The 17,844-nt window shown below is 45.7% G+C and overlaps 3 protein-coding genes across 4 annotated transcripts; 2 read left to right on the forward strand and 1 right to left on the reverse strand.

The window, feature by feature from the left end:
- Nucleotides 1–1,892: 1,892 nt before the first annotated feature.
- LOC125537201 (uncharacterized) lies at nt 1,893–8,783 on the reverse strand. The gene is made up of 3 exons (XM_087541708.1): nt 8,697–8,783; nt 4,831–5,254; nt 1,893–4,738 (listed from the first exon to the last, which is right to left on the reverse strand). The coding sequence occupies exons 1-3, from the start codon at nt 8,781–8,783 to the stop codon at nt 4,170–4,172; spliced, it is 1,080 nt and encodes a 359-aa protein (XP_087397834.1). The 3' UTR covers nt 1,893–4,169.
- Nucleotides 8,610–14,595, forward strand: SLG1 (Tetratricopeptide repeat (TPR)-like superfamily protein). Of its 2 annotated transcripts, none has more exons than XM_048701755.2 (4): nt 8,610–11,617; nt 11,853–11,980; nt 12,473–12,667; nt 14,456–14,595. In XM_048701755.2, exon 1 carries the CDS (start codon nt 8,782–8,784, stop codon nt 11,401–11,403), a length of 2,622 nt encoding a protein of 873 aa, XP_048557712.1. In that variant the 5' UTR covers nt 8,610–8,781; the 3' UTR covers nt 11,404–11,617; nt 11,853–11,980; nt 12,473–12,667; nt 14,456–14,595. The 2 variants fall into 2 exon arrangements, with proteins under 2 accessions (XP_048557712.1, XP_048557714.1); XM_048701757.2 differs by lacking the exon at nt 14,456–14,595 and adding an exon at nt 13,114–13,246.
- Nucleotides 14,596–16,600, forward strand: LOC147985702 (smr (Small MutS Related) domain-containing protein). The gene is made up of 3 exons (XM_087544218.1): nt 14,596–15,242; nt 15,510–15,895; nt 16,051–16,600. The coding sequence occupies exons 1-3, from the start codon at nt 14,596–14,598 to the stop codon at nt 16,182–16,184; spliced, it is 1,167 nt and encodes a 388-aa protein (XP_087400344.1). The 3' UTR covers nt 16,185–16,600.
- Nucleotides 16,601–17,844: the final 1,244 nt, after the last annotated feature.

A 17,844-nucleotide genomic window follows, 5' to 3' on the forward strand; every position in this document is an offset into this window, starting at 1 on the left:
GAACCAACGACGGAAAGAATTTGAAAGATCTTAGAGAAAGACATATGACTGATGACAATTCATTCTTACATCAAAAGTTGAAATGAATTTAAGAATAGCTTCGAGAAAAGAAGAGTTAGGTAAGATCTTGGAAACGGACCTGTGGGTTAAGGCCCATACAAAGATACACCGTTGAAATGGTTGCTTGGAAGAGAGATTGCACCGGTTGAATTAAATGGCTTGAACGAGATATCAACCTCGAAATAGCTTGAATTGATTAAGAATGAAAAACACGAATCTCCTGAGATATCTTCAGTACTCCAGAACAAATGAATGGTGAGAAGTGGATGATTACGAGGTTCACCGGCATGAGAAAACATTTGAAACAGAGAAAGGAATATGATTAACACTAAAAGGTTGAATTGAATCCACCGGAAAATAATACGAGAATAAAGAATGATAAACTTGAAGCTTCCTGAGCATCTTCCTGAGAATCACCGGATAAGAACATTGAAAGAAAAGAATGAAGAGACTTCACATCCATAAGATGGATACTTGATTAAGAAATCTGGGTCCTTGAATAAAAGGGTGGGAGGGCGGGTAAAACAAATGCAACTTGGGATGGATGAAACAAACACCGTTGAGAGAACTTAGAATTGATCTTGCGGATGTTGAAAATGATCAGATCCACTTGAAGAGGAGCACTTCGGATGGAAAAGAATTGGCATGACAATCTCGATGATCAAGAAGGATTAGTACTCCCATAGAAATATGAGAACACCGCTTAGGAAAAGTTATGGAATCAACACTTGACATTGAAGCAACTCGAATACCACAACTCAAAACAAAACAAAGGATTTGGCTCGCAGAATAAGCCGGAACAAACATATGATAGAGATTTCGTCCGAAATTTTCGTGGTGGGGCCCGCACAGGCTCGATCGTACAGCACCATCATGTACAAGGCAATGCACATGACATACAAAGCGTCCCCAAGTCAGCTTAGCCAAGGCCTCTTTAAGACACAACAAGACCACTATAAAACCAACCGTGGACAGGCGGACCACTAGACGTCGACCCCAATCTCATATCATGCATCTGTTGGAAAGATATCCTAGGTAACTACTTGAATTCCCACCTATAAACTCCTGAAACTTTCTGGTTATGCAGTCTGGTATTGGGGATACAGGGAGGCACAATATATATCACACAACTAACAAGCCATACGCTCCAACTGTATCCATCCATCAACACATAACCAAGAAAAATCCGGAAATCGTGTACCTCAACCTTCGAAAAGCATCTGTTATACAAGCTATCGCGATACTCCCGAAGTCCCTCCCCGGTACTGGGTGGCGTCGAGGTTATCTCACCACTAACTTCATAAAAGAGATTTTCGATGTCGGCGAACTCAGGTATTCCAGAACTGCAACGATAAAATTGTGACGACAACACCTCGGAGCTCAACTCCCCGGGACACTAACACAACCCCTAAATGTTAGGAGGCACCAAGAACAATGTTCTCATCACAAGAATATCAGACCGATTCCAAGATAACCGCGTGATCCTAAAAAAATTAGTGAAAATTTGAGGAGAGGAAAGTCAAAACTTCTACGTCAGGGGGCCTCACCAGAGCGACGAAGGGACTGGGGAGTAAAAAGAATCCTACTCTCTGATATATATAATCCTAAGACTCAAAACATTTTTGTTCTAGACTCAACGACGTCAGCGATTCGATCAAGCAGGGGGCTCCTAAGTCGGGGATGGCTCTGATTACCAACTTGTAACGCCCACGACGCGGCTATATCTCCCACATGTCGAGGCACGACTTAGAGGCATAACGGCATGGTGGTTTTGTCGCAAGAGGGGTAATCTTCACACAATCTCATGTACTGAATAAGAAAGGGATAAAGAGTTGGCTTACAATCTCCACTTCACATAATACAATAAATCATACATCATTCAAATACACTCATAGCCCGACTATGGTCAAATCCAAACGAAAAGGAAGATAAACCCCAAATGCTAGATCCCCTATCGTCCCAACTGGGCTCTACTACTGATCATCGGGAAACGAAACATAGTATCGGCCAAGGTCCTCGTCGAACTCCCACTTGAGTTCGGTTGCATCGCCTTCACTAATATCATCAGCACCTGCAACTCTTTGGAAGTATCAGTGAGTCACGAGGACTCAGCAATCTCACACCCGCGAGATCAAGACTATTTAAGCTTATGGGTAGGATAAGGTAGTGAGGTGGAGCTGCAGCAAGTGCTAAGCAAAATATGGTGGCTAACATACGCAAATAAGAGTAAGATGAGAAGCTATGCAACGGTCGTGAAGCTAGAGGTGATCAAGAAGTGATCCTGGAACTACTTACGTTCAAGCATAACACAAGACCGTGTACACTTCCCGGATGCGGTTGATTCATTTTAATTAAGTTAAGTGTCAAGTTCTCTACAACTGGATATTAACAAATTCCCATCTGCCACATAACTGCGGGCACGGCTCTCGAAAGTTTATACCCTGCAGGGGTGTCCCAACTTAGCCCATCACAAGCTCTCACGGTTAACGAAGGATATTCCTTCTCCCAGAAAGACTCGATCAGTCTCGGAATCCCGGTTACAAGACATTTCGACAATGGTAAAACAAGACCAGTAAAGCTGCCCGATGTGCCGACAAATCCCGATAGGAGTCGCACATATCTCGTTCTCAGGGCACACCGGATGGGCCAGACGTCGGGTTGGCATAGACCCTGGTTGCCCAGGGGGCGCCGGACATCGCCCAGGTTGGACCAACACTTAAAGGAGCACTGGCCCGGGGGTTTAAAATAAAGATAATCCTTGAGTCTGCAGAACCCAAGGGAAAAAGGCTTAGGTGGTAAATGTTAAAAATAAGGTTGGGCCTTGCTGGAGGAGTTTTATTCAAGGCGAACTGTCAACGGGTTTCCATAACCCCAACCGCGTAAGGAACACAAAATTAAGGTACATAACACCGGTATGACGGAAACTAGGGCGGCAAGAGTGGAACAAAACATTAAATAAGAGATATGATATCCCAACAAAAACATGTTCCAACATGGAACAAACTTCAACTTCACCTGCAACTAACAACACTATAAGAGGGGCTGAGCAAAAGCGGTAACACAGCCAAACAACGGTTTGCTAGGACGGTGGGTTAGAGGCTTGACATGGCAATATGGGAGGCATGATATAACAAGTGGCAGGTAGCGCGACTTAGTGATAGAGTGAACAAGTAGCAAGCAAAGATAGAAGTGATATCGAGGGTATGGTCATCTTGCCTGAGATCCCGCAAGGAAGAAGAACGAGTCCATGAAGAAGACAAACGAACATAGACGAACGAATCATCACAACTCCGAAACGAAATCGAAGCAAACGAGAGAAGCAAACCAGACAGAAGCAAGCAACATAGTAAACACCCAAGCATAAACATGGCATGATGCACAACCAAGGATGACGCATGTCCGGTTTAAATATGCATGGCATGGCAAAGTGCGCAAACAAAACTATAAGTTAAGTGGAGCTCAACATGTAACAAGATGCATGTTGACGAAACACCACATTCGATTATTTAGTTCACTCCCGGTTAGGTACTCAACAATATTAACTGTTGTTAAACATGGCAAGAGGTGAAACATAAGTAAACTAACTATTTAGGCAAGTTTAAATGAGGCCGGAAACTACAAGTAACAATTCCGGAAAATCCCCATATGCATATTATGAATTTGGTATTGTTTTGCCCTAAACCATATTTTAGAGTTGTTAAACATGCAAGATGAGTACCATGTTAAACTGGGCATTTTTCTACCCATTTTGCATATAAAGTTTATTTAAATCCGAGCTACGGTTAATTAGTTATGAATTAAATCATTTTAGCAACATATTTATGCAAACTAAAAGGAAACAACAATTTAAACATTTCGAACATGGATGAAAGTTGCATATTGTGAAACTAGATGAAATTCTAAGCATTTTTCATATTTAAAACATTTTAATCCGATGCATGATTAATTAATTGTGAGCATTTAAAAACAATGGCATTCTCTGAAATTATGCATGCAGTGGTTAAATACAAAATTCGTCAGGCAGGAAAAAAAATACGCGGGCCGAATCTGCAACAGGAGCGGGCGCTAGATAGCAAAAACGCGCTCGGGGCGGGACTTTGTGGGGTGGCTCACTTTGGGCTTGCGGTGGTCGGGCTGCGCAGGGGTCGGATCTGGGCCAGACGGTGGGGAGGTGCAGCTGGGCCTGGCAGCAGGACGCAGCCCACGGAGGCTAGATGCATGGTCAACGCAGCGACCAACGCTGGATCAGGCGAGGCTGGAGCGCGTTGGGCCTTGGGGAGGCATCGGCCCACGTGCGTGCGTGTGAGCAGTGGTTGGCGAGCGAAGCGCTCGTCCTCCTCCGGGAGCAGAAGCAGGGGAGGCTGGCGGGGTCCTGGACGGCAACGCGGGCACTTGACGACGAGGAAGACGACGATAGCTTGGCATGGCGCGGGACTTGGCTCGGAATCGAGGTCGCTGGAGGGGGCGAGGATGGGGCCTTGGGCATCGCGGATAGCAGAGGAGGCCGAGGCTCCATGGCCGGAGAACAGCATTAGCGGGGCAACTTGGGGCACCGGCAGCGCCAAGAACGGCGAAGACGGGTGGATCCGGTCGGCTAGCACTGGGTCCGGGCAATGGCGCCCGCGGACTAAGCTCGACGACGACGCTGTTCCAAATCCACGGCAGTGGCGGCGAGTTCCTGCGAGAGGAACGGGAGGGAGAGAGAGAGATTAGAAAAGAAAGGGGCCTCGGGATGGAGAAAAAAGGAAGGAGAGCAGAGGGGTCGGCGACCTGCGGGGTTTCGGCCGGCGATGGAGATGCTCCGGCTAGTAGTGCGTGGCGACGGGGATCGAGCTCCGCTCGGGAGCGAGGGGCGGTTGCCTCGATCCAGATCGGATCGAGCACTGCGGGAGGTGTAGGCGTGGGTGGCTGGGGACACTGGCTGTCGTTGGATCCTGATCCGACGGATCGGATCACGGTGAGGCTGGTGCCCTGGGATTGGCTCGGTGGGGAAAACAAGGGAGAGGGTGGCGGCGGCTGGTTGGTGGATCAGGAGGGGAGCTGGTGGTTGGCTGGATCGAGGACGATCCCGAGGAAGGAGAGGGAGTGGTTGGCCTGCGACGGCGCGATGATGGAATGAATGGGACAAGCTAGGGGCTAGGGTTTCATCTGCTTTAAATATAGTAGGTAGGGATTGGGTAGGGGCTATCTCGTCCTTCCAATCGCAATCGGACGGTCGAGAAAAAGAATAGATTGAGAGTCCAAATAAGAAAACGGAGATGTTTTATCGATGTTTGGGGATGATCCGGACCCATCGGTAAGAGAGGGTCAAACGGTCGGACAACAAAACAATGGTCAGTCTGAGAAAGGTCAACAGAGACGAGGAAGAAGCGGCAACTACCAACAGATGCAAGTTTTAAAAACAATGACGGCAACAGAGTGCCGATGCAATGCAAATGATGTGATGATGAATGCAACAAACAAATAAATCACAGGGCTGACAAGCAAAACATGGAAGGCATCCGGAGCGCCGGTCTCACGGCGTCACAAGTGGCTACAATCCCGCTGCCTGGCGGGCGTTCACTGTAGCCACACCCCATCTCTTCTGATTAATCGAGCACATATTTTGAGGGGAGGGGGGCGCCTGCTAGGAGGCGGCCCGACCCCATTACCGCCTGCTGGGGATTTGTCGCCTTCTAGGGCTCGCCGACAGGTAGGGCTCGCTGCCTGCGGGCCGTACCGACCGGCCGTCGTGGGAGCATAGCTTCCTACGTAGTAGGTGATGTCACGGGCAGCGTGGCTATAGTACCCCGCCAGGTGAGGGGCGTCCGCTTGGTACGGTCGTACTGTAGCTGCGCTCAACCGTAGATTCGGGGGTGGCAGGTCGCACTGTAGCCACGCCCCGTCCTGTCGTAGTTATGTGGGTGCAAACTTTGAGGGTATGAGGGGCCGCCTGCTAGGAGCCGGCCTCCTCGTAGCCGCCTTCTGGTGTCTTGCTGCCTTCTAGTAGCCGACCCACTAGACCAGCCGGCCCGAGGAGCCGGCCATTCGTCCAGGAGGTGTGAGGGGCGCAGCTAGCCCCGATGTCTTGAAATATCATAGGGAGCCGATGAGGCTACCCGTGGTCATTTACTCCGACACCACCTGTGTGCAAAGCACGTCGATAGAACTAGTCTCATAAACGCGGTCATGTAATGTCGATCCGGGCCGCTTCATCCAACAATACCGCCGAATCAAAGTAAGACGTTGGTGGTAAGCAGTATGACTATTATCGCCCACAACTCATTGTGTTCTACTCGTGCATATATCATCTACACATAGACCTGGCTCGGATGCCACTGTTGGGAAACGTAGCATGCAATTTCAAAAATTTACCTATGCTCACGCAAGATCTATCTAGGAGATGCATAACAACGAGAGGGGGAGAGTGTGTCCATATACCCTCGTAGACCAAAAGCGGAAGCGTTAGGTTAACGTGGTTGATGTAGTCGAACGTCTTCGCGATCCAACCGATCAAGTATCGAACGTATGACACCTCCAAGTGCTGCACACGTTCAGCTCGATGACGTCCCTCGAAATCTTGATCCAGCAAAGTGTCGAGGGAGAGTTCCTTCAGCACGACGGCGTGGTGACGATGATGGTGACGTGATCCGCGTAGGCTTCGCCTAAGCACTACATGAATATGACCGGAGGAGTAAACCGTGGAAAGAGACGCCGCACATGGCTTGGAAAAATTGGTGTGTCTCCAAAGGGTGCCCTGCCCACGTATATAAAGGAGGGAGAGGGAGGAGGCCGACCCTAGGGGGCGCGCCATAAGGGGGGAGACCTACTAGGACTCCTAGTCCTAGTAGGATTCGCCCCCCCTTCTTTTCCTTCTCATGAAGGGGGAAAGGGGGAAAGGAGAGGGAGTAGGGGAAGGAAAGGGGGGTGGTGCTCCCTTCCCTAATCCAATTCGGCCTCCTCCCTTGTGGGGGGTGCACCAGCCTAGCCTCCCTCCTATGGCCCATATGGCCCATATCTTCCCCCTGGGGGTTCCGGTAACCCCTCAGGTACTCCGGTATGTACCCGATACACTCCGGAACCCTTCCGGTGTTCGAATACTACCTTCCAATATATCAATATTTACCTCTTGACTATTTCGAGACTCCTCGTCATGTCCGTGATCTCATCCAGGACTCCGAACAAACTTCGGTCACCAAAACACATAACTCATAATACAAATCGTCATCGAACGTTAAGCGTGCGGACCCTACGGGTTTGAGAACTATGTAGACATGACCGAGACACATCTGCGGTCAATAACCAATAGCGGAAACTGGATGCTCATATTGGTTCCTACATATTCTACGAAGATCTTTATCGGTCAAATCGCAATAACAACATACGTTATTCCCTTTGTCATCGGTATGTTACTTGCCTGAGATTTGATCGTCGGTATCATCATACCTAGTACAATCTCGTTACCGACAAGTCTCTTCACTCGTTCCGTAATGCATCATCCCGCAACTAACTCATTAGTCACATTGCTTGCAAGGCTTATAGTGATGTGCATTACTGAGAGGGTCTAGAGACACCTCTCCGATACTCGGAGTGACAAATTCTAATCTCGATCTATGCCAACCCAACAAACACCTTCGGAGACACCTGTAGAGCATCTTTATAATCATCCAGTTACGTTGTGACGTTTGATAGCACACAAGGTGTTCCTCCGGTATTCAGGAATTGCATAATCTTATAGTCAGAGGAATATGTATAAGTCATGAAGAAAGCAATAGCAATAAAACTTAATGACCATTATGCTAAGCTAACGGATGGGTCTTGTCCATCACATCATTCTCTAATGATGAGATCTCGTTCATCAAATGACAACACATGTCTATGGTTAGGAAACTTAACCATCTTTGATTAGCGAGTTAGTCAAGTAGAGGCATACTAGGGACACTCTGTTTTGTCTATGTATTGACACATGTATTAAGTTTCCGGTTAATACAATTCTAGCATGAATAATAAACATTTATCATGATATAAGGAAATATAAATAACAACTTTATTATTACCTCTAGAGCATATTTCCTTCAAAACTATATAGTCCATATAACATATATGGTTGAACCATGTATTTTTTCTATTCAAAACATTTTAATGTTGAATTGTTGTGTGCTATTTGAATAGTTAAATGATCACGTGTACGTGTTTGCGTAAAAACGGGGGTTTGCAAATGGAGAGAAAGTAAGTTTACATGTAATTTTTGTAGCTTGCCCGGGATTATTTTGACCACCATGGATGCGGTAATTACTGTAATGTTAAAAATTCAACGTCAAATTTTAACCATGGCAAATCGAATGTTTTTATGCCAAATTTAATTGTAGTAAGAATGAAAATTTTCTTTAGTAAGCATACCAAATCCTGACTAAAAAATTGAACATGGCAAGGATTTACCATAATTGCTAGGAAATTGCCATCCTCATGATAATTAAATTTGACATGAAAACCGGTCTATTTGCCATACTAAAAAGTGAGTTCGATTTGTTTGGGTCAAAATAGCCCGTTATGATGATGATCGGAGATGCTCCGTAACGCGAGGCCCGTCCCCTCTCGGCCCCATCATTTCCTCCCTCTTTGGCAGAGCGCGCGGCTGCGGCCCGCGCCGTGCCCACCTTGTCGCTGCGCCCCAGCAAGCTTTCAAGGCCTCCCATGCCCACGCCGGCACGCCATTCTCCACACTGGACCTTCCACTGAGCCATGCTCCTCCTCACAAGGCTGGCCAAACCCGGGTGCTGCTCTCCGACGACCTCCCCGCGTGTCGCCCATGCTGCTCTCGGCTGGAACCGATTCTTCCACACCGGCGACGCACACAATGTGTTCGGTGCGATGCCTGCACCGGACCACAGGCAGTGCAGTGAACTTCTCAGGGCGCGCACCGCGAGCGGGGATCACTACGGGTCCGTCTGCCTCGTCCGCGGGATGCTCGGGCGGGGCCTCCGGCCCGACAGGCTCGCGCTCGCCGCGGCGATCAAGTCGGCGTCGGCGCTCCCCGATGGCGGCGCCCTGGGGAGGTGCCTCCACGGGTTTGTTGTCAGGCTCGGGAACGCCGCGGGCGTGGCGGTGGCGAAGGCGATCATGGACATGTACGGGAGGCGTGGGGCTCTCACGGACGCCCGCCTAGTGTTTGATGAAATGGGCTGCCCTGACGCGGTATGTTGGAACATCCTGATCACTGGGGCCTCCCGGGCTGGGTATTTTGACGACGTATTTGCCTTGTTCCGGTCGATGCTTGCGTGTGGTGTAGATGAGAGCATGCCGACTGCGGTGACGGTGGCTGTCGTCATTCCGGTATGTGCAAAGTTGAGAGATTTAACGGCTGGGAGGAGTGTCCATGGCTATGTCGTCAAGACTGGGTTGGAATCTGATACTTTGTGTGGGAATGCATTGGTATCCATGTATGCAAAATGTGGTGCAGGTGGAATCACGGATGATGTGCATAGAGCCTTTTCTTCAATTCATTGCAAGGATGTTGTTTCATGGAATTCGATCATCGCAGGATACTCCGAGAATGGGTTGTTCGAAGAAGCACTCATACTATTTGGTCAGATGATCTCAGAGGAATGTCTTCCGAATTATTCAACGGTAGCTAATATTCTTCCTGTATGCTCGTTCATGGAGTATGGGAGTAACTATGGCAAAGAAGTGCATGGTTTCGTGTTCCGGTTTGGCTTATATATGGACATATCTGTTTGTAATGCGCTGATAACTCATTATTCCAAGGTGTGTGAAATGAGGGTTGTGGAATCAATATTCAGAAGTATGAATTCAAGAGATATTGTTACATGGAACACAATAATTGCTGGATATGTGATGAACGGGTGCAACTCTAGGGTGTTAGGCCTGTTCCGTAGGCTTCTGTCTACAGGAATGACCCCTGATTCTGTTTCTTTCATTAGTCTGCTCACTGCTTGTGCTCAAGTAGGTGATGTCAAAGGAGGGATGGCAGTTCATGGTTATATTTATCGGCATCCAGTACTTTGTCAGGAAACATCCTTAATGAATGCTCTTATTAGTTTCTATAACCAGTGTGACAGATTTGATGATGCTCTTCATTCTTTCGCTGATATTTTGGACAAGGATTCAGTATCATGGAATGCAATTCTATCGGGCTGTGCTAACAGAAAAGAACATATTGAGGAGTTCGCCAAACTCTTCTGTGAAATGTGCCGCAAGGTAACTCGTTGTGACTCAGTCACAATCTTGAATTTTATCCGCATGAGTACCTTCTGTGGTGCTAAGAGGGTCCGGGAAGCTCATGGATATACCTTGCGAGTTGGTTATATTGGGGAAATATCAGTTGCAAATGCTATTCTCGATGCATATGCAAAGTGTGGTCAGCCGCAGGATGCAGATACACTTTTCAGAAACCTAGCCGGCCGGAACATTGTAACAGGCAATACTATGATTTCTTGCTACCTGAAAAATAACAGTGTAGAGCAAGCTGAGAGAATCTTCAACCAAATGCCTGAGAAAGATAGGACAACATGGAATCTCATGATCCAGTTGTATGCACGCAATAATATGTCTGATCAAGCTTTCTGCCTGTTTCATCAGTTGCAGTGTCCCGATACTGTTGGCATTACAAATATTCTCCTGGCTTGCATCCATTTGAGTTCGGTACAACTTGTGAAACAATGCCATGGCTACATGCTCAGAGCATCCCTAGAAGACATCCATCTTGAAGGAGCTCTTCTTGATGCATATTCAAAGTGCGGGAATATAACCAATGCATACAACCTATTTCGACTCGGCCCTAACAAAGACCTTGTCATATTCACTGCCATGATAGGAGGCTATGCAATGCATGGAATGGCAGAAGAGGCAGTGGAGCTGTTTTATGAAATGCTTACACTTGACATTAAGCCAGACCATGTAGCTCTAACTGCTCTGCTGTCAGCCTGCAGTCATGCTGGGCTTGTTGATGCAGGAATCAAGGTTTTCAAGTGCGCCAGAGATATTTACAGAGTTGAACCGACAGCAGAGCACTACACATGCATGGTTGACCTTCTTGCCCGCAGCGGGCGTCTCCAAGACGCATACAGTTTTGCGTTGGATATGCCCCCTCACATGGCCAATGCAAATGTATGGAGCTCTCTGCTAGGAGCATGCAAGGTCCATGGAGAGGTCAGAATCGGCCAACTCGCAGCTGATCACTTGTTCTCCATGGAGGCCGGGGACATAGGGAACTATGTCATTGTGTCAAACATCTATGCAGCTGATGAGAAATGGGACGGTGTGGAGCATGTCAGGAAATTGATGAAGTCCAAGGATATGAAGAAACCTGCAGGATGCAGCCAGGCACTTGTTTATAGCCAGTGATGTTAAGCACCAAAATAGTTCTTTTATCTACGACATGGTTGGAAGTTTGTATCAGCAAATCAAAGATACACAAGCTGGCAAAGAACATTCAGTTACAAGTTTCAACGTTAGTGCAATTGATCTGGTCACAGGGTTACAGAAACTTGAATTGGAGTTTTTCTTCTCAAACTTGTCTTTGCTAGCTCTTCCCATCCATGGTATTTATCTTTCTGAGGTATGCAAATACGAAATTACCTAAGCCCATTACATTTTGGTCATTTGCGCTATAATAGCACTTTTGTAAAGGCAACAGCATGCTACCAGACATGTCCGAGAAAGAGTTACTTGACTGAATTTTGTGCATTCACGTTTGTCTCCTGACATCCGACGTGGTTGAACTGTGGATGAACTTGATAACTTTGTATCCATTTCTTCTTATGCTTATGCTAACAAATTCATCCTATTGACAGAGTTGAGACAAATAAGTAACATGGCTCCGCGCCACAGCATGCATCTTGGAGTTGAAGCAAGCAGCAAAATATATCATGTGCCATCTACATTGGAACTCTCTTCGGCTTTCTACCAAGTACCAACCAAGGTTCAGCCACATCTCATTTAGTTCATGCCTTACATCACAACAATGTTGTTTGTTTCTGACATCTTATTATCTTGTTAATATTTTATTATGACACTGAATTATAAAATAAGGGTGCCTGCTGATTAATTTTATCTTCAGAGGGAAACTTATTGTGTGTTTTGATCTGCATGCTGACTTGCAAGATCGCATTCTTATTCGTTCATATGGGCTGCTGTAATCATATCCTTAATATCTGTACCTAAATCCTGCATGTATGCCTTAAGATTTACCTTTCCGATGATCCTCCTCTGCTAAACTAGTAAAACTATCATGGCGATCATAGAGGGCAATGGAATTGTTTTCTTCATAAAGTTGTATCAGCATGGACTTTCTGGCTGTCTGGCACGACTCTTGCCTTTAGAACAAGAGTCCGAGACTGATTGATCAAGGAAATGAGCCCAATGCGACTCCTGAAAGAAGTTGGAACTAATAAACTTAACTCCTTGATGACAGGTTCACTACTCTTGAAGTCTTGGTGACAGTTGCCGATCCACTGGCATTAGGAATTTCAGCAATGTTATCTTTTGGGGGAAATCTGATTGGAGGTCTGTTAACAGCGCCAGCGAGGCCGATGAAACACCACAAGTAGCAGGAGTGAGGGTGAGAGCTCTCGTTCGGCTCGCTTGGTGTTGATCGAAGATATCTTGGGTCAGTAGCTCGCCTTCCTGCTTGTGCTGATATTTTCGTGCATAAAATTGGTGAAAGATTCGCGCTTGCCCCCCTGACTTGCTTGCATCATCAATTGCGTACAGTTCTTCCTTTTCAGAGTTTACACCAAATTTTTTTCTCATCTTTGGGTAGCTGTACAGTTCTTCCTTTTCAGTTGCGTTCTTAGGACCTCATAAATTTCGTTATGCCTTTCTTTTTTCTTTTCTTTTTCGTTTTTTTTTAAATTTTATTGAGCCAGTCCGTAAGACCCGCACCGCGCACCTTCTCGGTGCTTTCTTCTAATTCAGGAAAACAAGATTGATGAAGATTTTGCATATGTACTGCACCAGGTCGAGATCCTCTGTAGTAGTGCAGTTGACGTGTGGGGTCAGGTCCACTGCACCCATTCTCTTTGACAATGCAAAGCTCTTTCTGCTGATCTGCAGATACATCATCATCAGGTGGCTAATGGAAGAAAAAAAAATATAACCGCATACGTACGCTTCATTCCCAGCCCGCCACGGCCCAGAAGACCCAGGCCCAACCGCGTTTGAGGAGTCAACTATACTTGCCGGGAACGGAAACGCGCACCGAGTCCAGCCCGAACTTTCCTTGCCATGGCACGCGCTTTTTACCTCCACCGTCCGAATCGGAAAGAGGACACCTCACGTCACCTACCCTATATAATAACGACCTTCACCACGAGTTTGTTCCCCTTCGCGACCTCGCGGACAGAAGAAGAGAGAAAAAGAAAGATTCCCCCGAGTTCGCTCTCCGGAATCCTCCGCCCGCCGCCGCCGCAGTTTATGGATTTCGGAAGGAACGCTGCAGCCCGGACTTGTGAAGCCAAGAGCAGCGTCTCCCCCCGTCCCTCCGGTCTGCCCTTCTCACCGGCCCCCTCCACGCCGTGGTTCCGTGAGCTGTGGGTCAACGCCCCCAAATAACACCCTTCTGCAGAGGTACGTACGTGCGCCTACCGGTCTATCTGAATAGTGAGTAGAGACCACGGGGAAAGCTTAAGCTGTGGGCGGCTGGAGCTTGCGTGGTGGATTCCCTGTGCTATCAAATCTGTGCAAATTTCTATTGGATCGCTGTTAAATTTGTAAGGGCTTAGTATTTGGGGGAAGCCAAAGAGGGTTGGACTGTCAGAAAAGTGGATTCGGTAAAAAAGAAGAAGTGCATAGTAGCTTAATATTTGTCTCCGGCGCTACTCGTAGTGAATGTTGTGAAAGAGGATGGCTCTAAATTGATGAAGAACGACTTGGAAGGCATCATAAAGAGTAAATCATTGTTTCATTTATGACTTAATGATTGTTTCCAGCAATTGTTAATCAATAAAGTGGTGGAAACAATCATTAGTAGCAACTGTGACAAAGAAAATAACCTCAAGGCTTATTTTAAACAGGACACTGGTTTGTATTGTGCAGTGTGACAGTTGCCTTAAACAGTTACTACAAGCAAACGTGCATAATCATAGGTCTATTTGGAACTTATAAAATCACAGGGCTTACTGTCGGACGTTCAAGTCAAAGGTCCAATCATTTCTATTGTAACTTTTTTCTGTAACTAATGGAAAGACTCATTGGTACTAATAAGGTTTAATGCGAGAACATATCAGTTTCAACAAAACCTTGTTATGAAAATGAAAAAATGGTGTGGACCATGTTGTTCTTGAACTTAATTATTACTGTTAGTGATATGTTTGTGTTCCAAGATTTGCCACTTTTGAATGTTTTATTATATGGTTGTATTAGATGAAGTGAGTTGACATCTTTGCCCACGTTTTAGGTGGAAATTGGTGGATTTCTCGATTGGTTGAAGGAAGTAAAACAAAGGGGACCCACTACCCAGCGTCCTTTCGGCGAGTGTTGGGGTCTTATCTATTTAAGCTAAAATAAGGCCATTCAAGAAGGCTGTCAACTGTAAACATGTATAGGCCGAAGATCCCCAATTCGGGGTGGGCTGCTTTCGATCGCAGGTTGCGTGGCACAGCTGATGCAGGCGATGATGTTGATGTCAACTCATTTCCTGCTCTCTCGGGTTCTAGAGGCTCCAGTTCTGCCAGCAGCTCAGCTATAGGAAATAATAATATGCCAAAGGCAAAGCCTTTTGCATCAGTGATTCGCTCCCCTGTTGAATTTGCAGTTGTTGGTAATGAAAACGGAAATAGGCATTTGACTGATCACATGGTGAGAACAAATTCTGGTGTAAACTCTGCATCTGGTAACAAAATTAAGCTCCTGAAGGATGCTCATAGTTGGGCCGACAGTAATTTAATTGAGGACATATTGGCTGGCGTGGATAATGATGTTGGCCAGGCATCTGTTTTGCTGAAATCCATGGTCGCTCCTGACTTTATGCCAAGGGGGGATAGAACAACTGGTCAACCTCCTTTTGAGATGAATAAAGCACATGGTTCAGTGTCAGGAAACACTATAGCAGAGAATAAACATTCAAATGAATCACAACTGTTGCCACCGCAAATGAATTTAATCTCTATACCCCAGGAGCCTGAATTAGAAGAGTTTGATGATGATTACTTAAACCACCGGAAAGATGCATTGAAGATGATGAGGTATATTGCAAACCCTTATTTATGTTATGGGTTTCACTAGCTTATGCATATCAGAGTAGGCTGCATTCATGCAAACCCAGACAAATGTAGGTCGAATAAATGCAAACTTTCGTAGCAACATACTTCTGTAACTCATGTCTTGCATCAGCATGATGGTCAGAATCTGAGAGACAAGATTAGCTAACTTTGACCCCTTGAACGTGCCGCACTCCTGACGTTGAGTCTTTTCGTGTGAAACTGACCCATTGTGTTTCCTTTTGGTCATAGGGCTGCCACAAAGCATTCTCAGGCTGCCAGCAATGCATTCTTCAGAGGTGACCATGCTGCTGCCAAGGAACTCTCCCTCAGAGCTCAAGAAGAGCGGTTGGCTGCTGAAAAGTTAAATAATAAGGCAGCAGAAGAAATATTTCATCTCAGGAACAGCAACAATAACATTTGGAAGATAGACATGCATGGTCTACATGCATCAGAGGCTGTAACTGCATTGGAGAGGCATCTTCACATGTTAGAGTTCCAGCCACCAGGGAATAATCCAACTTCAACTGATGAATTAGATAAGTCTGAACCCACAATTGCTGTCCCAAATGAGGTGGCAGCAGAGAAAGTGGTGGTGTTTCTTCGCCCTAGACAGTCTGTCTTAGAGGTGATCACAGGTAATATATTGCCCTCTATTAACTTATTTGTTAATTACTCGAAACTTCTTGTTACCGCAATCACTGCCACATGAGGGCATCACTACTCTTTTGTAGCCGTACCTTGTGTAAGCAACACCAGATTAAGCGAGATCTTATTGTTTTGCATCTTACAGGGATTGGCAGGCACAGCAAAGGACAGGCTTCACTGCCTGCTGCAGTCAGGGGCTTCCTTATTGAAAATGGGTACCGATTTGAGGAGCTGAGGCCTGGTGTTTTATCTGTTCGCCCTAAATTTCGCCGCGGGTAAACCTGTGCAAGACTGAAACCATTCCATCAAGTTCCGTTGTTCGGCAAATAAATTTCTGTGAAATGTGCTGTCAACGAAATAGAATGTAGAAACTTGGGCAACTTGTAGTTCGTGTATCTTGAATGTGGGAACTAGGCGTCGACCAGTTGGCTAGTGATGCGCTACCAGCTGCGCGCCCAGCCTTTCACCATCGTCCGAGCCTTGTGTTCCGCAGGGTGCGTGCCTGATTTTAGTTTTTCTTAACAAATTGTCGTAGGGGCTAGTCCGTATGAGTCTCCTTTTTTGTTGTATCTTGAATGTAACAAGTTTTACAGATACTAATGTTATTGTGTAGCCACCTGACAAGAGATGCATAATTGTATGTAACTATATACAGGATGACAATCAAGGCCACAATGTACTGTTATTTTTGCTTACTGCTGCAACCAAGGCTCCTGATTACTCTATGATTTGAATGCCTCAGAATTTCGCTTGGCAGTTTTTTCTATCTTTTGCCCTATGCAAAACATTGCATTGAATCATGTGCAGTGCAATAAAAAAATAAGAGGAGAAGAAAAGAAGTGAAAGAAGAAGAAAGCAAAAAAAAACTTAGGTTCTTTTAGGAAATGTCATCATGGCTTAGCTTTATTTCGCACTTCCTCCGTTCCATAATGTAATGCATATAGATTTTTTGAAAACTCAAACCTCACAAACTTTGACCAAGTTTGTGGAGGAAAACAATTACATGTAGAAAGCCAAACATATGTCATTAGATTTGTCATAAGATGTAGTTCTATTTTTATTTTTTTGGGTATTATAGATATAAATAGTTTTCTCTGTAAACTTTATCAAAATTTGCAAAGTTGACTTCTCAAAAAATCTATATGCACTGCATTAGGAATGGGGCAAACTAGGGTACATCATTTAAGTTAAGAAAAAGGACACATCATTCAAAAACCAACCGGTAATAAACCGGGGAGGATTCTTCGTCCACAAACCCTAACCATACTACCTAACTCGTGAGCAACACGGTTTGAAAAAATGTTGCACAATAGGCAGGAGCCCATTCAGATTGGATCCGAGTGGAAATTGGTGTGGACTCCTAGTGGGCCAAGTGTCGAGCCTGTGTCGGAGGTGTATATAAAGGGGAGTGAGGTGCACCTTTTATGTTTGATATTTTTCTCCCTACCACAACCGCCGCCACTCCCAATGCCCCTATGCCTTGCAACCAGACCTAGCAGTCCGCAGCCCGACGCTACTCCTCGTACGGGTGGATACCTTGGAGGCATAGCAATTGGTTCAGAACCTTCTGAACCAATTCCACTTTAATTTACTTACCTTCTGAACCTTAATTTACTTACCTTTTGAACCAATTTCACTTTAATTTACTTACCAAATTTTTAATCAAAATATAAGGTAATTCATCGTCAGAATTTGATGAACATTTATTTACACAATCGCATTATTATTGACAGGTAAATCACAAGTTAACGTATTAGAATATTTATATCCCGTTGCAACGCACGGGCATTGTTCTAGTCAAACCAACTAAAAAAGCTTGACACACCAACATAAACACATCAGATCCGAATAATCGGATGTGCGAGGACAAAAAACTCTAACTTCATAACACCGCCAAAAAAGAATGACAGTACTTCTATTCTTACGAAATACAAAAATC

The sequence above is a fragment of the Triticum urartu genome, chromosome 2A (genome assembly GCF_056163025.1).
Source record: "Triticum urartu cultivar PI428250 chromosome 2A, HENAU_Tu73, whole genome shotgun sequence".
In the NCBI taxonomy this organism is placed as follows: Eukaryota; Viridiplantae; Streptophyta; class Magnoliopsida; order Poales; family Poaceae; genus Triticum; species Triticum urartu.